General features: G+C 42.5%; 2 protein-coding genes and 1 pseudogene across 3 annotated transcripts in view; 2 read left to right on the plus strand and 1 right to left on the minus strand.

Moving 5' to 3' along the window:
• The window catches only part of SLC25A12 (solute carrier family 25 member 12), a 209464-nt gene extending 203434 nt beyond the window's left edge, over positions 1-6030 (minus strand). Inside the window, exon 1 of the mRNA XM_040475386.1 lies at positions 5873-6030. Coding sequence (XP_040331320.1) covers positions 5873-5890 — 18 coding nt within the window. The 5' untranslated portion in view covers positions 5891-6030. The remainder of the gene's footprint in view (positions 1-5872) is intronic.
• A 34-nt stretch (positions 6031-6064) lies between these two features.
• The window catches only part of METAP1D (methionyl aminopeptidase type 1D, mitochondrial), a 90100-nt gene continuing 82600 nt past the window's right edge, over positions 6065-13564 (plus strand). The window contains exon 1 of one of the 2 annotated variants that reach the window (XM_040475389.1): positions 6065-6221. In XM_040475389.1, coding sequence (XP_040331323.1) covers positions 6182-6221 — 40 coding nt within the window. In that variant the 5' untranslated portion in view covers positions 6065-6181. The remainder of the gene's footprint in view (positions 6222-13564) is intronic. The other variant, XM_040475390.1, reaches the window with a different exon arrangement.
• Positions 7414-7511, plus strand: LOC121031126 (uncharacterized; annotated as a pseudogene).

The following is a 13564-nucleotide window of genomic DNA, read 5'->3' on the forward strand; positions in this document are numbered from 1 at the left end:
GAGCGTCCGACTTCAGCTCAGGTCATGATCTCACAGTCTGTGAGTTCGAGCCCCACGTCGGGCTCTGTGCTGACAGCTCAGAGCCTAGAGCCTGTTTCACATTCTGTGTCTCCCTCTCTCTGCCCCTTCCCCGCTCATGTTCAGTCTCTCTCTGTCTCTCAAAAATGAATAAACGTTAAACAAAATTTTTTTTAAACTCTTTTAAATTCCAACAAGATCTAGAACATTTTCCTTTCACTTTTATAAACATAGATTAGAGGTGATAAAGGAAGAGTTATATCCCTTTCTCTCACCTTCATCTTTGTAGGAAGTGAAGGATATTAAACAGATTCCAATATTTACATAATTAGAGTTCAGCATTTTTCTCAGTTCTTGACAGCCAGCGTTACAGAATCTGTGACCGCTCACCCCTGTCGTCGTCCCTATGGGGCTTATAGTCTCAAGGGTATTTGGTCTTCTTTATGGACCATCTTGTGAGCATGTTAGTCTCAAGTTTCCAATTCTTTTTTTTTTTCAACGTTTTTTATTTATTTTTGGGACAGAGAGAGACAGAGCATGAACGGGGGAGGGGCAGAGAGAGAGGGAGACACAGAATCAATTCTTTTTTTTTTTTTCAAGAGTTTATTTTTAGTTAATCTCTACACCCAATGTGGGGCTGAAGCTCACAACTCCAAGATCAAGAATTGCATATTCCACCAACTGACCCAGCCAGGCATCCCTCCAATTAGTTTCTTAAGAACAAAAATAGTATCGTATCTCTTTGGAGCCTAGAGTAGGCATTTAAGTGTTTCTTCATTGGCTGTTTGATTGCTAAATTCTCTTGCCAACCTTTTGCCTTTCTTCCTTACTCTGACTGGAACTCTTCGTTCTCCAGAAGTGTCTAAGCAGCTGCTGCTTTTTCAAAGATTACTAATATAGATGGTAGTTGCTAATGGTACACATCTTTATTTAGATTTCATAGGGGCAAATGCACACTTCTGTTTTAACCCAACTTCCCTCAGAGCCAATTCCGAGAGATGAGATCAGGGAAGCCTTTTTTCTTAAGCCTGCACAGTTCCAAAGGCAAATCTAACCAAAACAAGTATTATCAGAAAACTTGGATGCATCAGTGTGTGAGGTCTCAGACCACCCTCATCCTCTTCCCTATAGTCTTCCTATGCCCTCCTTCCCTTGGCTCTTGCCACCATTTCATGCTCCAGCAATGAATCGGCTATTAGGCTGAAGCATCATTTCCGCTTACAATCTCCCATATTATCTTTCAAGCCAAGAGGTTGAACCAAGTTAAAATTAATACTGGCCAGACTGGGACTGAAAGCAACAACTCCCTAACTCCCTTGGGACAATGTTTTGGTCTTACCCTACAGCTAAGTTAGCCCTGTCTGATCCCATTTTACTCTGCTTACCTTGACAGACTGTTCAGGAAGGTGCAGCAAGCTATTTGCTGAGTCCACTTGGATCAGGCCTATAAGTGGGTATAAATTCCTGAAATTTTCTGAATTTCAGTGTAGGAGGGGCTCAGGTAGGACAATGTTGTTAGAAGGGGATGGGACTTCAAGTTTCGCTTACATAGGATTTATATGACTGAGAAAACGTCATTGGACAAATCAAAAATGAGAGGGACAGAAGAGTCACGTACAAGTAAAGCCCCACTCCCTTGCCCCCTGGCTCCTTCTTAGCACTGTTATAGATCAAAACAGGGCACAAGCAGCAAGGAGAAATCTCTTGATTTTTCACAACTGCCTTAGATATAGCATTAGTTTTCCTCAAAAAAACATGGAGCATCTACACATTTTCTCTGAGGATACCTCTAGAATACTCAGTAACATATCCATTGTTGTCTCAAATGATTGCCATAGGAAATGACATTCTACCAGAAAGTTGGTTAAGAGAATGTCTTAGAAATGTTCTGCCTGCACAGGTAATCATTTGAAGCTGGACCCTAACTTTACAGGGGTCCAATGAACTGCTGAGACAGGTCCCTGTTGTATGGGCAGACATGTTTATGCAGGACTCCTAGTTCCTGGAAAGAATGTTCATTTGACTTAAAAAATGTAAATAAACAGAAGTATTTCCTCATACTAACATCAGCTAAATCAGAGGGCAAGATTGGAATTATTCTTCTCAAGCCATGGAGTAAAATACTAAGTAAGAAATGATCCTGAAATCAAAAGACAAGTGTTTCTAATTCAGATGGCAAAATTGAGAAGCAAGGTCAGGAAGGGCAAATGAAGGCATCTCAGGCTCAATGACAGACCTGCCGAAGCTGTGCAGGTCACAGGGCACCAGGTTCCCTCAGCAGGCCATAGAATCTGCTTTGTGCCCAGTAGGAAATACTGCATTATTTCAGTTAGTTTTACAATATATTCCTATATTTTTCTATAGATATGTAAACATCTTAGTCTTTATAGTCTATGTTTTTAAGTATCTTGCATTATAGGTAATCCTAACAAGCATTTAAAAAAATCTAAACTTGCGGGGCGCCTGGGTGGCGCAGTCGGTTAAGCGTCCGACTTCAGCTAGGTCACGATCTCGCGGTCCGTGAGTTCGAGCCCCGCGTCAGGCTCTGGGCTGATGGCTCAGAGCCTGGAGCCTGTTTCCCATTCTGTGTCTCCCTCTCTCTCTGCCCCTCCCCCGTTCATGCTCTGTCTCTCTCTATCCCAAAAATAAATAAACGTTGAAAAAAAAATAAACAAACAAAAATCTAAACTTGCAAAACAAGTTGCAGGAAGATGTTTTACAAAGCAGAATTTATTTTATTTCATTTTATTTTCATTTGGGGGGGGGGCACCAGTGAGTGAGGGGCAGAAAGAGAGACAGAGAGAGAGAGAGAAGCAAAGCTCACCCCAAGCGGGGCTTCTGCTTGCCCGAAGCGAGAATCAAACTTACAAACCATAAGATCATGACCTAAGCCAAAGTTGATGCTTAATGGACTGAGCCACCCAGGTGCCCAAGCAAAATTTATTTTTAAAGAGATTTAATCCGTGTTGCGTAATCTCCTAGAACATTTTTAAAATGTGAATTTGAATTACAAATTCAAAACATACATTACAGAAGCCAATATAATTTAAATTTTTATCACAAACTATATACAAATTTTGAAAAAGGGATATAGTATGTCTATAATAAAATATCATTAAGTAAAAGAAGGAAAAACTGACTTCAAAAATAGGAATATGACAATTTATTTCTGAATTATTTCTTTTATAAAAGAAGATAAAAAGATTTTTTTAAATTTTTTTTTCAAAAAATTTTTAACGTTTATTTATTTTTGAGACAGAGAGAGACAGAGTATGAATGGGGGAGGGTCAGAGAGAGAGGGAGACATAGAATCTGAAACAGGCTCCAGGCTCTGAGCTGTCAGCACAGAGCCTGATGCGGGGCTTGAACTCACAGACTGTGAGATCATGACCTGAGCCAAAGTCAGACACTTAACCAACTGAGCCACCCAGGCGCCCCAAAGATAAAAAGATTTTAAAAGATGCTAACAAGACGTGGACTTAGGAAAAAGTAAAAACCAAGATAAAAGACCTACAAAACGGTAATTAATCACAATTAATAAAATATTTTAATGTTGAAGAATGAATTTTTGGACACAGAAACTGAAGGTATTAAGAACTTCTCCTTTATTACTATTTTTTTCATGTTTATTGTTTTTGAGAGAGAGACAGAAAATGAGCGGGGGAGGGGCACAGAGAGAGGGAGACACAGAATCAGAAGGCTCTAGGCTCTGAGCTGTCAGCACAGAGTCCGACCTGGGCCACAAACCCACATACCACAAGATCACGACCTGAGCTAAAGTCAGACAGTCAACTGACTGAGCCACCCAGGTGCCCCAGCAGTTATCCTTTATTTCTTGAGCCCTGGTTTTGAGAAACTAAGTACTCAACTTTTTGTTCAAGAATCCCAAGTACAAATATGAATATTGGTGGGAGTTCAAGTCGGTAAATGCCACAGTGTAATTAACTTTCATTTCACAGGTGGGAAGATGGACAGAACTGGAACAGAGAAGTGAGTCAGTAGTGGTTACTCGTCTAAATGAAAGCATTCTAATGCCCTGAACGCCCAGGATCACAGAATGTTGGAATTGCAAGGGATTTCAGATGTCAGTGGTCTAGCCTTTTATCTTGTTGGTCAGTATGCATTTATGTCATAAATTGATGATTTTGGAGGACACATACTGGCAACTCTCAATCCTTCTAATGTCAGTGCAATATGGTATGGGAGAAGCCAAATGCACTGGCAGGAGGTCAGTGGATGAGCTGTATGGCCTGTGCACATTCATATCTGCCTCATTTCTAGTGCATCCTGGATACATACCTTCTATGCTGAACTTATTGAGTATATCCTCACTGGATTTCACTATGGTGGTGTCACCTGAGTCCTTTCCTTTTCCCTTTCCATCTAGTTGCAGGGGAACAGAACAGATTTACCATAGTCAAAAACCCTCTCCCTGGAACTGATCTGACTTTGAAAAAGGTGGAGCTTGAAGTAACCTGTGGGAGTACTTTTCATTCTCATCCTTGTACATCTTAACTTACCTCAGTGGAAAACATTATTTCTCTTTATCTTTTTAATTTTTTTTTCAACGTTTATTTATTTTTGGGACAGAGAGAGACAGAGCATGAACGGGGGAGGGGCAGAGAGAGAGGGAGACACAGAATCGGAAACAGGCTCCAGGCTCTGAGCCATCAGCCCAGAGCCTGACGCGGGGCTCGAACTCACGGACTGTGAGATCGTGACCTGGCTGAAGTCGGACGCTTAACCGACTGCGCCACCCAGGCGCCCCTCTCTTTATCTTTTAAGGTGACCCAAAAGCATCAGAAACTGGGTCTCCAAGAAGTATAGCATGTGTCCTCCAATGAACTGCCCAAATCCATTCTCTTTGAAAGTAAAAATGTCAAAACTATGTAGTCATTCAAAGGAATCAGTTTGAACTAAGTGTTTGAGATTTGATGTTTGCAATGAGTGCAAAAAGCAAGTCCTAACAGTAGGTATGTGAGTCCATTTAAAATATTTTACCCATATTTGCCTGTAAAGGGCATGGAATGATGCACTCAGTGGTTGGCTGGAGAGTGGGACTGTGGTGTGCAGAGAGGGTTAGGAAGCGGACTTGGGCTTTTTCCTTTATATATTTCTGAACTGTCTGGATGGTTCACCAGGTGTGTACCTAAATTCTTAAAAAACTCATTAGGAATCATCACACACATTCACCAATCTTTGCTGAATTAGAAGTCCGGGAAACTGTTAAAGTCTTGGTTTAACTGGTTCCATAAAGAGTTCAATTGCTTCAGGTTGTTTGCTGGGCACCAGGCTACCAAGATCAATAATGCCTGGTCCACGACAGGATGGAAATCTGCCCCAAGATGCAGATAAGAGGAAAAGAGAATTTGGTCACAAAAATGGGCACCGTCACAGTAGGGATACATCAGCACCCTCACTTGTCTCACAATTGGCCTTCTGTAGGCTTCATCTTTTGGCAGAGCCACGGGCAGACGTCATCCCCTCATTCTTAAAAGTCAAATTTAGGATTAAGACTCCAGTTAATACCGCTGAGCGGGAAGCGTCCTTGGGGAAAGAGAAGTCCCCCGAACATACCCACTGGGGTATCCAGAATTGATTTTGCAGCTGCACACAGATCCCTGTCTTGTCTGAAGTCTCTGCTGAGTAACGGACACTCTGGGACAGCAAAGGGGCAGCTGGTGACTTTGAACCGAATTTTACCTTTCAACTCAATCCAGGGAAATTGCCAACAGAGTGGCCGACGATGCAAAGTGCTATGTTGAGCGCTAGACTGTGTTGTATTTTTTCCTCCCAACTTCACGTTTCCATGCACCAAAATGTTGATGCTACAAATATTGGATGCCACGCTTACCTGACAGGCTTCTTCCATCCCACCTGGGCGCGGGGGCTCTGAGCGAGAGCGCGAATCGTGGCTGGAGCCCGCCTCTCGCGGCCGGAGCGGGTTCGGCGGGCCGCGGGTTCCCCTGCTGGCCCCAGTGCGGGAGCCGCTTTGCTGCCGGCGCTCCCGCAGTCAGCCCCCCGCGCGCACGCGCGCTCCCCCTGGGGCGGCCCGGGCGCCTCCAGTCTTCGGCTGGGCTGCGACTGGACGGCTCCGGCGGGCGGGGCGGGGCGGGGCGGGGCGGCTAGGGAGTTGCTCCGCGACCACGTGACCAGCACTAACATGGCGGCGCCCAGCGGCGTCCACCTGCTCGTCCGCAGAGGTAAGCACCTGGAGGACAGACCCGCGGGAGGTTGCACTGTAGCTCACTCGCTAAGCCCTCGGGTTCACAGGGTTACACACCCGCGCTCAGACATCTCGGCGCACATGAATGTACTTTCAGTTCTACCGATACGCGCAGGCACACAGGCTGACACATTGACACGCCGCAGGAACAGATAGACATGTTTGTCACTCGTCGCTTGCCTGGACTCCGTCACTGCCTGGCATCTATTCGCCGTCACTCCTTGAGATTTATGAGACATTGTCTGAAGTTTTCTTTCCCCACCTCAGTTGTCTGATTCGCGATAAACCTATGGGAACTCTAAATGTGCCTGGATACCCAGTTGCCAGAAAGAAAACAGTTGGTGTTTGTTGTATCTGTTGGCATGCTGCAACACGTCTTTTGGGAAACTTGAAAATTGTGATTATTCTCGTACAGTGACTTAAAGTTAAGAAGAGGAGAAATTATGTCTGGGTACCTGTTAGTAGGTGTTATCCTTGCGTGCGTGGTGAGATTTTAGTAAACGTGCAAATACTTTTGCAGGTAAATTAGGGAAATCCTTGTTGGATTTGAACTAGTTTCTGAATCTTGGTTAGAAAGAACTAGGAAGTTGTTTCAAGGATTGGGAAAGAGGGGAGCCGACATATTTGGAGGGACTGCATAAGTGTCAGGTCCTGTGAAGTGAACGTTATTTTCACAGTAAATAGCTACCGTATATTAAGTGCTTTTTAAGTACATGATACTGTGTCGGCACCTTACACATGCTAGATACTTTTATTTTTTTCTTCAATGTTTATTTTTAAGAGAGAAGCAGGGGGAGGAGCAGAGAGGGAGACAGAGGATCCGAAGCGGGCTCCTCCCACGAAGGAGAGCTCTTGACCTGAGCTGAAGTCCCACGCTTAACCGACTGAGCCACCAGGGCGCCACTGCTAGATATCTTTTAAAACCTAATGAACTAGTGAGCTAGTGCTCGCTTTGGTAGCACATATACTAAAAGTGGAGGGGCGCCTGGGTGGCTCGGTCGGTTAAGCGTCCGACTTCGGCTCAGGTCATGATCTCACGGTCCGTGAGGTCGGGCTCTGTGCTGACTGCTCAGAGCCTGGAGCCTGTTTTGGATTCTGTGTCTCCCTCTCTCTCTCTGCCCCTCCCCTGTTCATGCTCTGTCTCTGTCTCAAAAACAAATAAACGTTAAAAAAATTTTTTTTAAATAAAAGTGGAATGATACAGGGAAGATTAGCATAGTCACTGCACAAGGATGATATGCAAATTCTTAAACTGTTCCATATTTTTTGGAATTAAAATTTTAAAAATTAATATTTATTTATTTTTTGAGAGAAACAGAGTGTGAGCAGGGGAGGAGCAGAGAGGGAGGGAGACACAGAATCCGAAGCCTCCAGGCTCTGAGCTGTCAGTATAGAGCCCCACACAGGGCTCCAACTCACAAACCTGAGATCATGACCAGAGCTGAAGTCGGAGGCTTAACTGACTGAGCCACCCAGGTGCCCCTAACATAATTTTGTTTTAAATAAATAAAGGAAAAGTTTACTGTGGAAAAAAAAAAAAATAAACCCAGTGGGTTAGGCATTACTCCCTGTTTGCAGATGAGAAAAGTAAGGCAGTGACTAAAGTCACACAGACTGTGAGGGGCAAAATGGTGTTTGAACATGACCGATTTTTTTTTTCAAGTTCATTCCTCTGCACTGCATGGCATGGTCTTTCCATACAAATCAGTATGCAACACTCAGATGAGACAGGAAAAGTATGATGAGTGTGTGAAAAGTAAGAGGAAGATGTTTTTAGAGAGGAAGGAGCTTGGTTGGCAGATAGACCTCAGTATTTCAGTGTTAGTGGAGATGAGCAAGGAGCCACAGGAAGATTTGAAGTGAGAGGTGTAAGCAGAAGGTGATGTAAGCAGTATTTTGGACTAGTTGGATGGAAGAGTGCAAATCAATGTAAGAGTGCAGCCTTGTGAAAAGGGGCCTAATTTACATCTCTTAAGATCTGGGCTCCAGGCCAAGCTCTGTTTACTAATCAAGTTATTTTTCTGTGTCCTCTTTTGACAAGAAATAATGGTGTTTAGACTTTTTTGTTTGCTGCAGGTAATGGTGAAGAGGATCTGGGGAGATAGTCAAGGTGGAGGAGAAACCAAAACACACACACATATATATATTATATATATATACACACATATGTGTGTGTGTGTGTATGTAATCCATGCAGATTACAGAAATAACATATTAATCTCTTTTTTTTTTCACTTATGATTTTGACAGATGGTGGTTTAATCTTGGGAAAGGCTGCTATAGGGAAACCGGGTCAGGTTATTGGTTCCTATAACCCATCCCATTCTATCCCATAGTGCTGCAACAACTGTAAGAGGGATCTTCTGATTAGAACAAGGAGAGAAAATGTATCATCAGGAAGAGATTTAGTGACTGGGAAAGGTCTCCTTTATGGACTATCCATAATTAGTTTAAAATTACAGGCAGGTTGTCACAGACAACCTGGTACAAACCACCTGCTCCCCACCCCCCAGGGTGGAAAACGAAGGGTAAATTCATGAAGGCTCCTCTCCTCTCTCATCCTCCTTTTCACACACTTAAATTGATGGAAATCAATTCACTACAAGTCTTTCTGTGTCAGGGTTTATCATTAGCATCTCTCCCTCCTGGAAAATAGAAAGAAGACATTTTTTAACCTCTTAAGAAGGACATGAGGTTTTTCTGATGACTCTCCAGCTCACTGTAAACTTCCTCTCAGCATTCCCACTCCTAACTAGATTGTTAATTCTTGTTCAGCAGGAACTATTGTCATATCTGTCTATTTTAACAAACAACTAACTGGGTCAAAGTTATACTCATTAAACTTGCTGAATTGAGAGGCTATTAAGACTTGTTCTCTCCCATGATGGGTTAAGGGATGAGTAGAAACTATGAGTAGTGACATTGGAAAGGAGAAAGGACAGATCAGTCTCTTGGAACCAAGAGGTAAGGTAACAAGAGCCTTTGAGGGATGAAAGTATTCCCTGGTATTAGCACTGGCAGGAAGTCCCAGATCACAGTACATAATCCCTACTCTCAGGCCCCAGGAACTCTTCCTTGCTTAGTCTTTCACTCCCAGTCCCCACTTAATAGAATTCTTGTTTCACTTCCTGAAGGTACTCCATAAGATCCTTTGTGTGGGAAGGAATGGGGAAGGCAAGTAAGTGGGGGCATACTTTCTCCTTTACACTTTGATTACTTTTATGAGCCAGTCTCTCCTGGCTTGTCTTCTATCAGTCTGATTTTCCCAGACTTTCACTAGTCTCTATCTATTGTTAAGTTTCTAAATATTATTGTTCCCCAGGGTTCTGTCCTAACCCCTTATCCCTGTTTCCTCTCTCTGTTGTCACCAAACAAATTTATCTACCTCAATGACTGTCAAATCTAGATGATTTTTTTTAAACATCAAAAAAAAATTTTTTTTAATGTTTATTTATTTTTGAGAGAGAGAGAGAGAGACACAGTGTGAGCAGAGGAGGGGCAGATAGAGAGGGAGACACAGAATCCGAAGCAGGTTCCAGGCTCTGAGATGTTAGCACACAGCCCGACGCAGGACTTGAACTCACGAACCGCGAGATCATGACCTGAGCCGAAGTCGGACACTTAACCAACTGAGCCACTCAGGCGCCCCAAATCTAGATGATTTTTTAAAAAATGAACAGAGTATCTGCTGGAACTGGACAGCAGGCCTCAATGCCAGCTCTCTGTTGGGCATCTTTTCCTAGATGTCTCATAGGCCTCTTAAACTCAACATGTCCAACATGGAAATGAATATTTGTCTCCACATCTTCTTCCTGTGCCTATAGCCTCTATCTCCATTAATGGTATTACCATCCAGTCAGTATCTAAGTGAAAGCATTTGAGTTCTCTTAGATCCCACCGTTCCTTTTCATTTCTCTGTCCAGTGAGTTAGTAAATCCCATTTGATTGATTGATTGATTGATTGATTGATTGAACACTAGCAGGGAAGGGTCAGAGAGAGAATCTCAAGCAGGCTCCATGCCATGAGTTCAGAGCCTGACATGGGACTCAAACTCACGAACTGTGAAATCATGACCTGAGCCGAGATCGAGTCAGACCCTTAACCGACTGAGCCATCCAGGTGCCTCTTTACTTATTTATTTTTAATTCAAGTATAATTAACATACAATGTTATGTTAGTTTCAGGGGTACAGTATAATGATTCTACAATTCTGTGCATTACTTAGTGCTCATCACTCTAAGTGTACTCTTAATCTCAGTAAGTCCCATTTCTAGGATCCCTCCAGTTTTCTGTATGGTCTCAGTACAAGTCTTTACCATTCTTTGGCTAGGCAGGGCCTTTATAATTGATCTCTACCTCAGTCCATCCTCTTCCCCACAGCCACAGTTATTGCTCTAAAATTCTGATCTGATTATGATGCTTCCCTGCTGAAAAACTTCTGGGAACTCTTCATGACTGAGATAAAGTCTGAATCCCTTAGCATGGAAAGCCAGCTCCATCACAGTCTGGCCTCACTGTATCTTTTCCACCTCATTTCCTGTCAGTTCCCTATCCTCATATCTCTGCTAAGGGTTACCACTGTCTGCCTTTTTAATTGTGCTCCTAAAGTGTCCTTTTTCACCTGACGAACCCATTCATCCTTCAAGGCCACACCTAAGTGCCATCTCTCCTTTGAGCTTTGTTTGCTTCTACCCAGCTAGACCAACCCACTCTGCTTATGTAGCACTTGGGGCAATAACTTTACCATAACACTTGTCACCTAGCATCAAAGTATATGCCCTCATCTCTAAAAAATATTAGTTTACACCTCTATCTCCCTGCTAGAATGGGAGCTTCTTATAGGCCTATCTTACCTTCTTCATCTATCTCCCCAAAGTTTGGAGCACAGTGTCTGCACATAGTAAGTACTCTGTTTCACAACTGAATGAAAACCCTTCAGAATGCAACCTCCTATAGAAATATTTGTGCACAGGAGTTGTCTGGTAGGCCTGAAGAATAATTATCTCAAAGTGTCAGTTTTCTTCACTTAACAGGCCTAGGTGGTGATTTATTTTCTTCCTTCCTTCTTCCTTCTTTTCTTTTTCCTACCTTCCTTCCTTCCTTCCTCTCTTTCTTTTTTATATTTCATCTGTCTCCAAGAATAATTTAAGGCAGTTTTACTTCTGCGTATCTTTTTTGGCAACTCTGAGAATTTCCATTCCAGGTAATTTGAATTGTGAATCACACTTATGATTAGGAAAAAAAAAGAAGCTGAAATGGGGGAAGGGAAGAAATCTAAAAGACAAATGCTTGAAGCTTAAGCAGTATAGCCATGGGAGAGGTGAAGGATGGTGATGGAGGTAAACCGTTGCAGCTAAGCACTATCCTGCTGTCCTTCCACAAGCCACGTGGAAGTTGCTGAAGCTGTGAGAGGAGAGCGGGCAGACTGTTGGCGAGTCTGGCATAGACTCTAAGTAAGGCATAGCTGAAGGGTGTGTGAAATAGTTTGGCCTTTCCAGAGGGCTGTGTGGCGATGGCTGTCAAATGTAAGATATACACGCCTTTTACCTAACAATTCTGCTTTTAAGAATTTATCCTAAGAGAACAATAGGTTGAGTATGAAAAGGTGTCTGAACAAGATTGTGTGTTGGTAATATTGGACAGGATCTGAAATGTCCATTGGTAGGAGAAGGGCTACATAAATTGTGGTTTATCCATGCATGCTGCTGCATTTAATGGCTGTATAGCAGCCGTTAAAAAAGATGATGTCAATGTACTATAGACATAAAATAGTCACCGACACATTTTTTTAAATGTTTTATTTATTTTTTGAGAGCGAGAGCGTGAGCAGGGGAGGGGCAGAGAGTTGGGGGAACAGGATCTGAAGCAGGCTCTGCACTGATAGGCTGACAACAGCAACCCGGATATGGGGCTCGAACTCACAAACCACGAGATTACAACCTGAGCCAAAGTTGGACGCTCAACCGACAGAGCCACACAGGTGCCCCGTCATTGACACATGTATAGAACAGTGTATCCCACTTATGTAAAAGCATGTATCTTTGCTTTCTTACGTGTAGATATGCACAAAGTGATATCTAGAATAATGTTCACCCAAATGTTCATAATTGTTATTTCTAGATGGTGAGATTAGACTGATTTTCGTGTTTGAATTTTATGTTGAGCATTTTTATTATCCAAATACTGTATATCCAAATAGAATATTTATATCATTATTCATTACTATAATTTAAGATGTAATGCTACTAATATTTTATTATTGTTTTGTTTTAGCTTAACAAATGTGAAAAATATTTACAAGTGCCTCTGTTCATTTGTGACTCAAAGGCCATCGATTCTTCCACTGAGAATTCTCTTACCATAGTGGTTTTTCACAAATTTAACCTCCAGGAAGGGGAGGGGCTGTTGTACATCATAAATTAAGTATTTTTTTTAAGATTTTTTTAGTAAGAATTTTTAATGTTTATTTATTTTTGAGAGAGACAGAGACAGAGAGGAAGAGAGACAGAGCATGAATGTGGTAGGGGCAGAGAGAGACGGAGACACAGAATCCGAAGCAGGCTCCAGGCTCTGAGCTGTCAGCACAAAGCCCGATGTGGGGATCAAACTCACGAACTACAAGATCATGACCTTAGCTGAAGTCGAATGCTTAACCGACTGAGCCACCCAGGAGCCCCTAAGATTTTTTTTTTTAAGTTTATTTATTTATTTTGAGAAAGACAGCAAGTGCAAGTGGGGGAGGGGCAGCGAAAGAAGGAGAGAGAATCCCAGACAGGCTCCGCACTGTCAGTGCATAGCCTGATGCAGGGCTCAAACTCATGAACCATGAGATCACGACCTAAGTAGAAATCAGATGCTTAATGGACTGAGCCACCCAGGCACTCCATGTATTAAGTATAGTACTTTAAACTTCTGTCAACTGACCTGAGATTCTTACTATCTTGTATATCTTCTGTAGGAAAATGTATCTTCAATTTTGCCAAACCAAGTCAGAATTAAGTTTTGGGATGCAGTCTGTGCAATTTGGAAAATGCTAATGTAATAAGGAGTTTCCTGTGAAACTCTGATAACCAGAGAATGAAACGGATTTTCGCTATATGATATTTTTTAAGAAATACCTTTCAACCCTATTATAATATGGCTTGTGATATACTCATAGATTAAGGCCTACTTAATAATCAAATCATGGCCCTAAATTCTCTAAAGTCAGACATATCCCTAAAGCCATATAGACCCGTCTGTTTATCCTCTGCTTGAAACAGCTTTCTATGACACAGATAGTTCCTGACTCCCAATGAAATTTTAAAATCTCATGCATG

This window comes from Herpailurus yagouaroundi, unplaced genomic scaffold, assembly GCF_014898765.1.
Source record: "Herpailurus yagouaroundi ecotype Mexico unplaced genomic scaffold, PumYag 140, whole genome shotgun sequence".
Taxonomy (NCBI): Eukaryota; Metazoa; Chordata; class Mammalia; order Carnivora; family Felidae; genus Herpailurus; species Herpailurus yagouaroundi.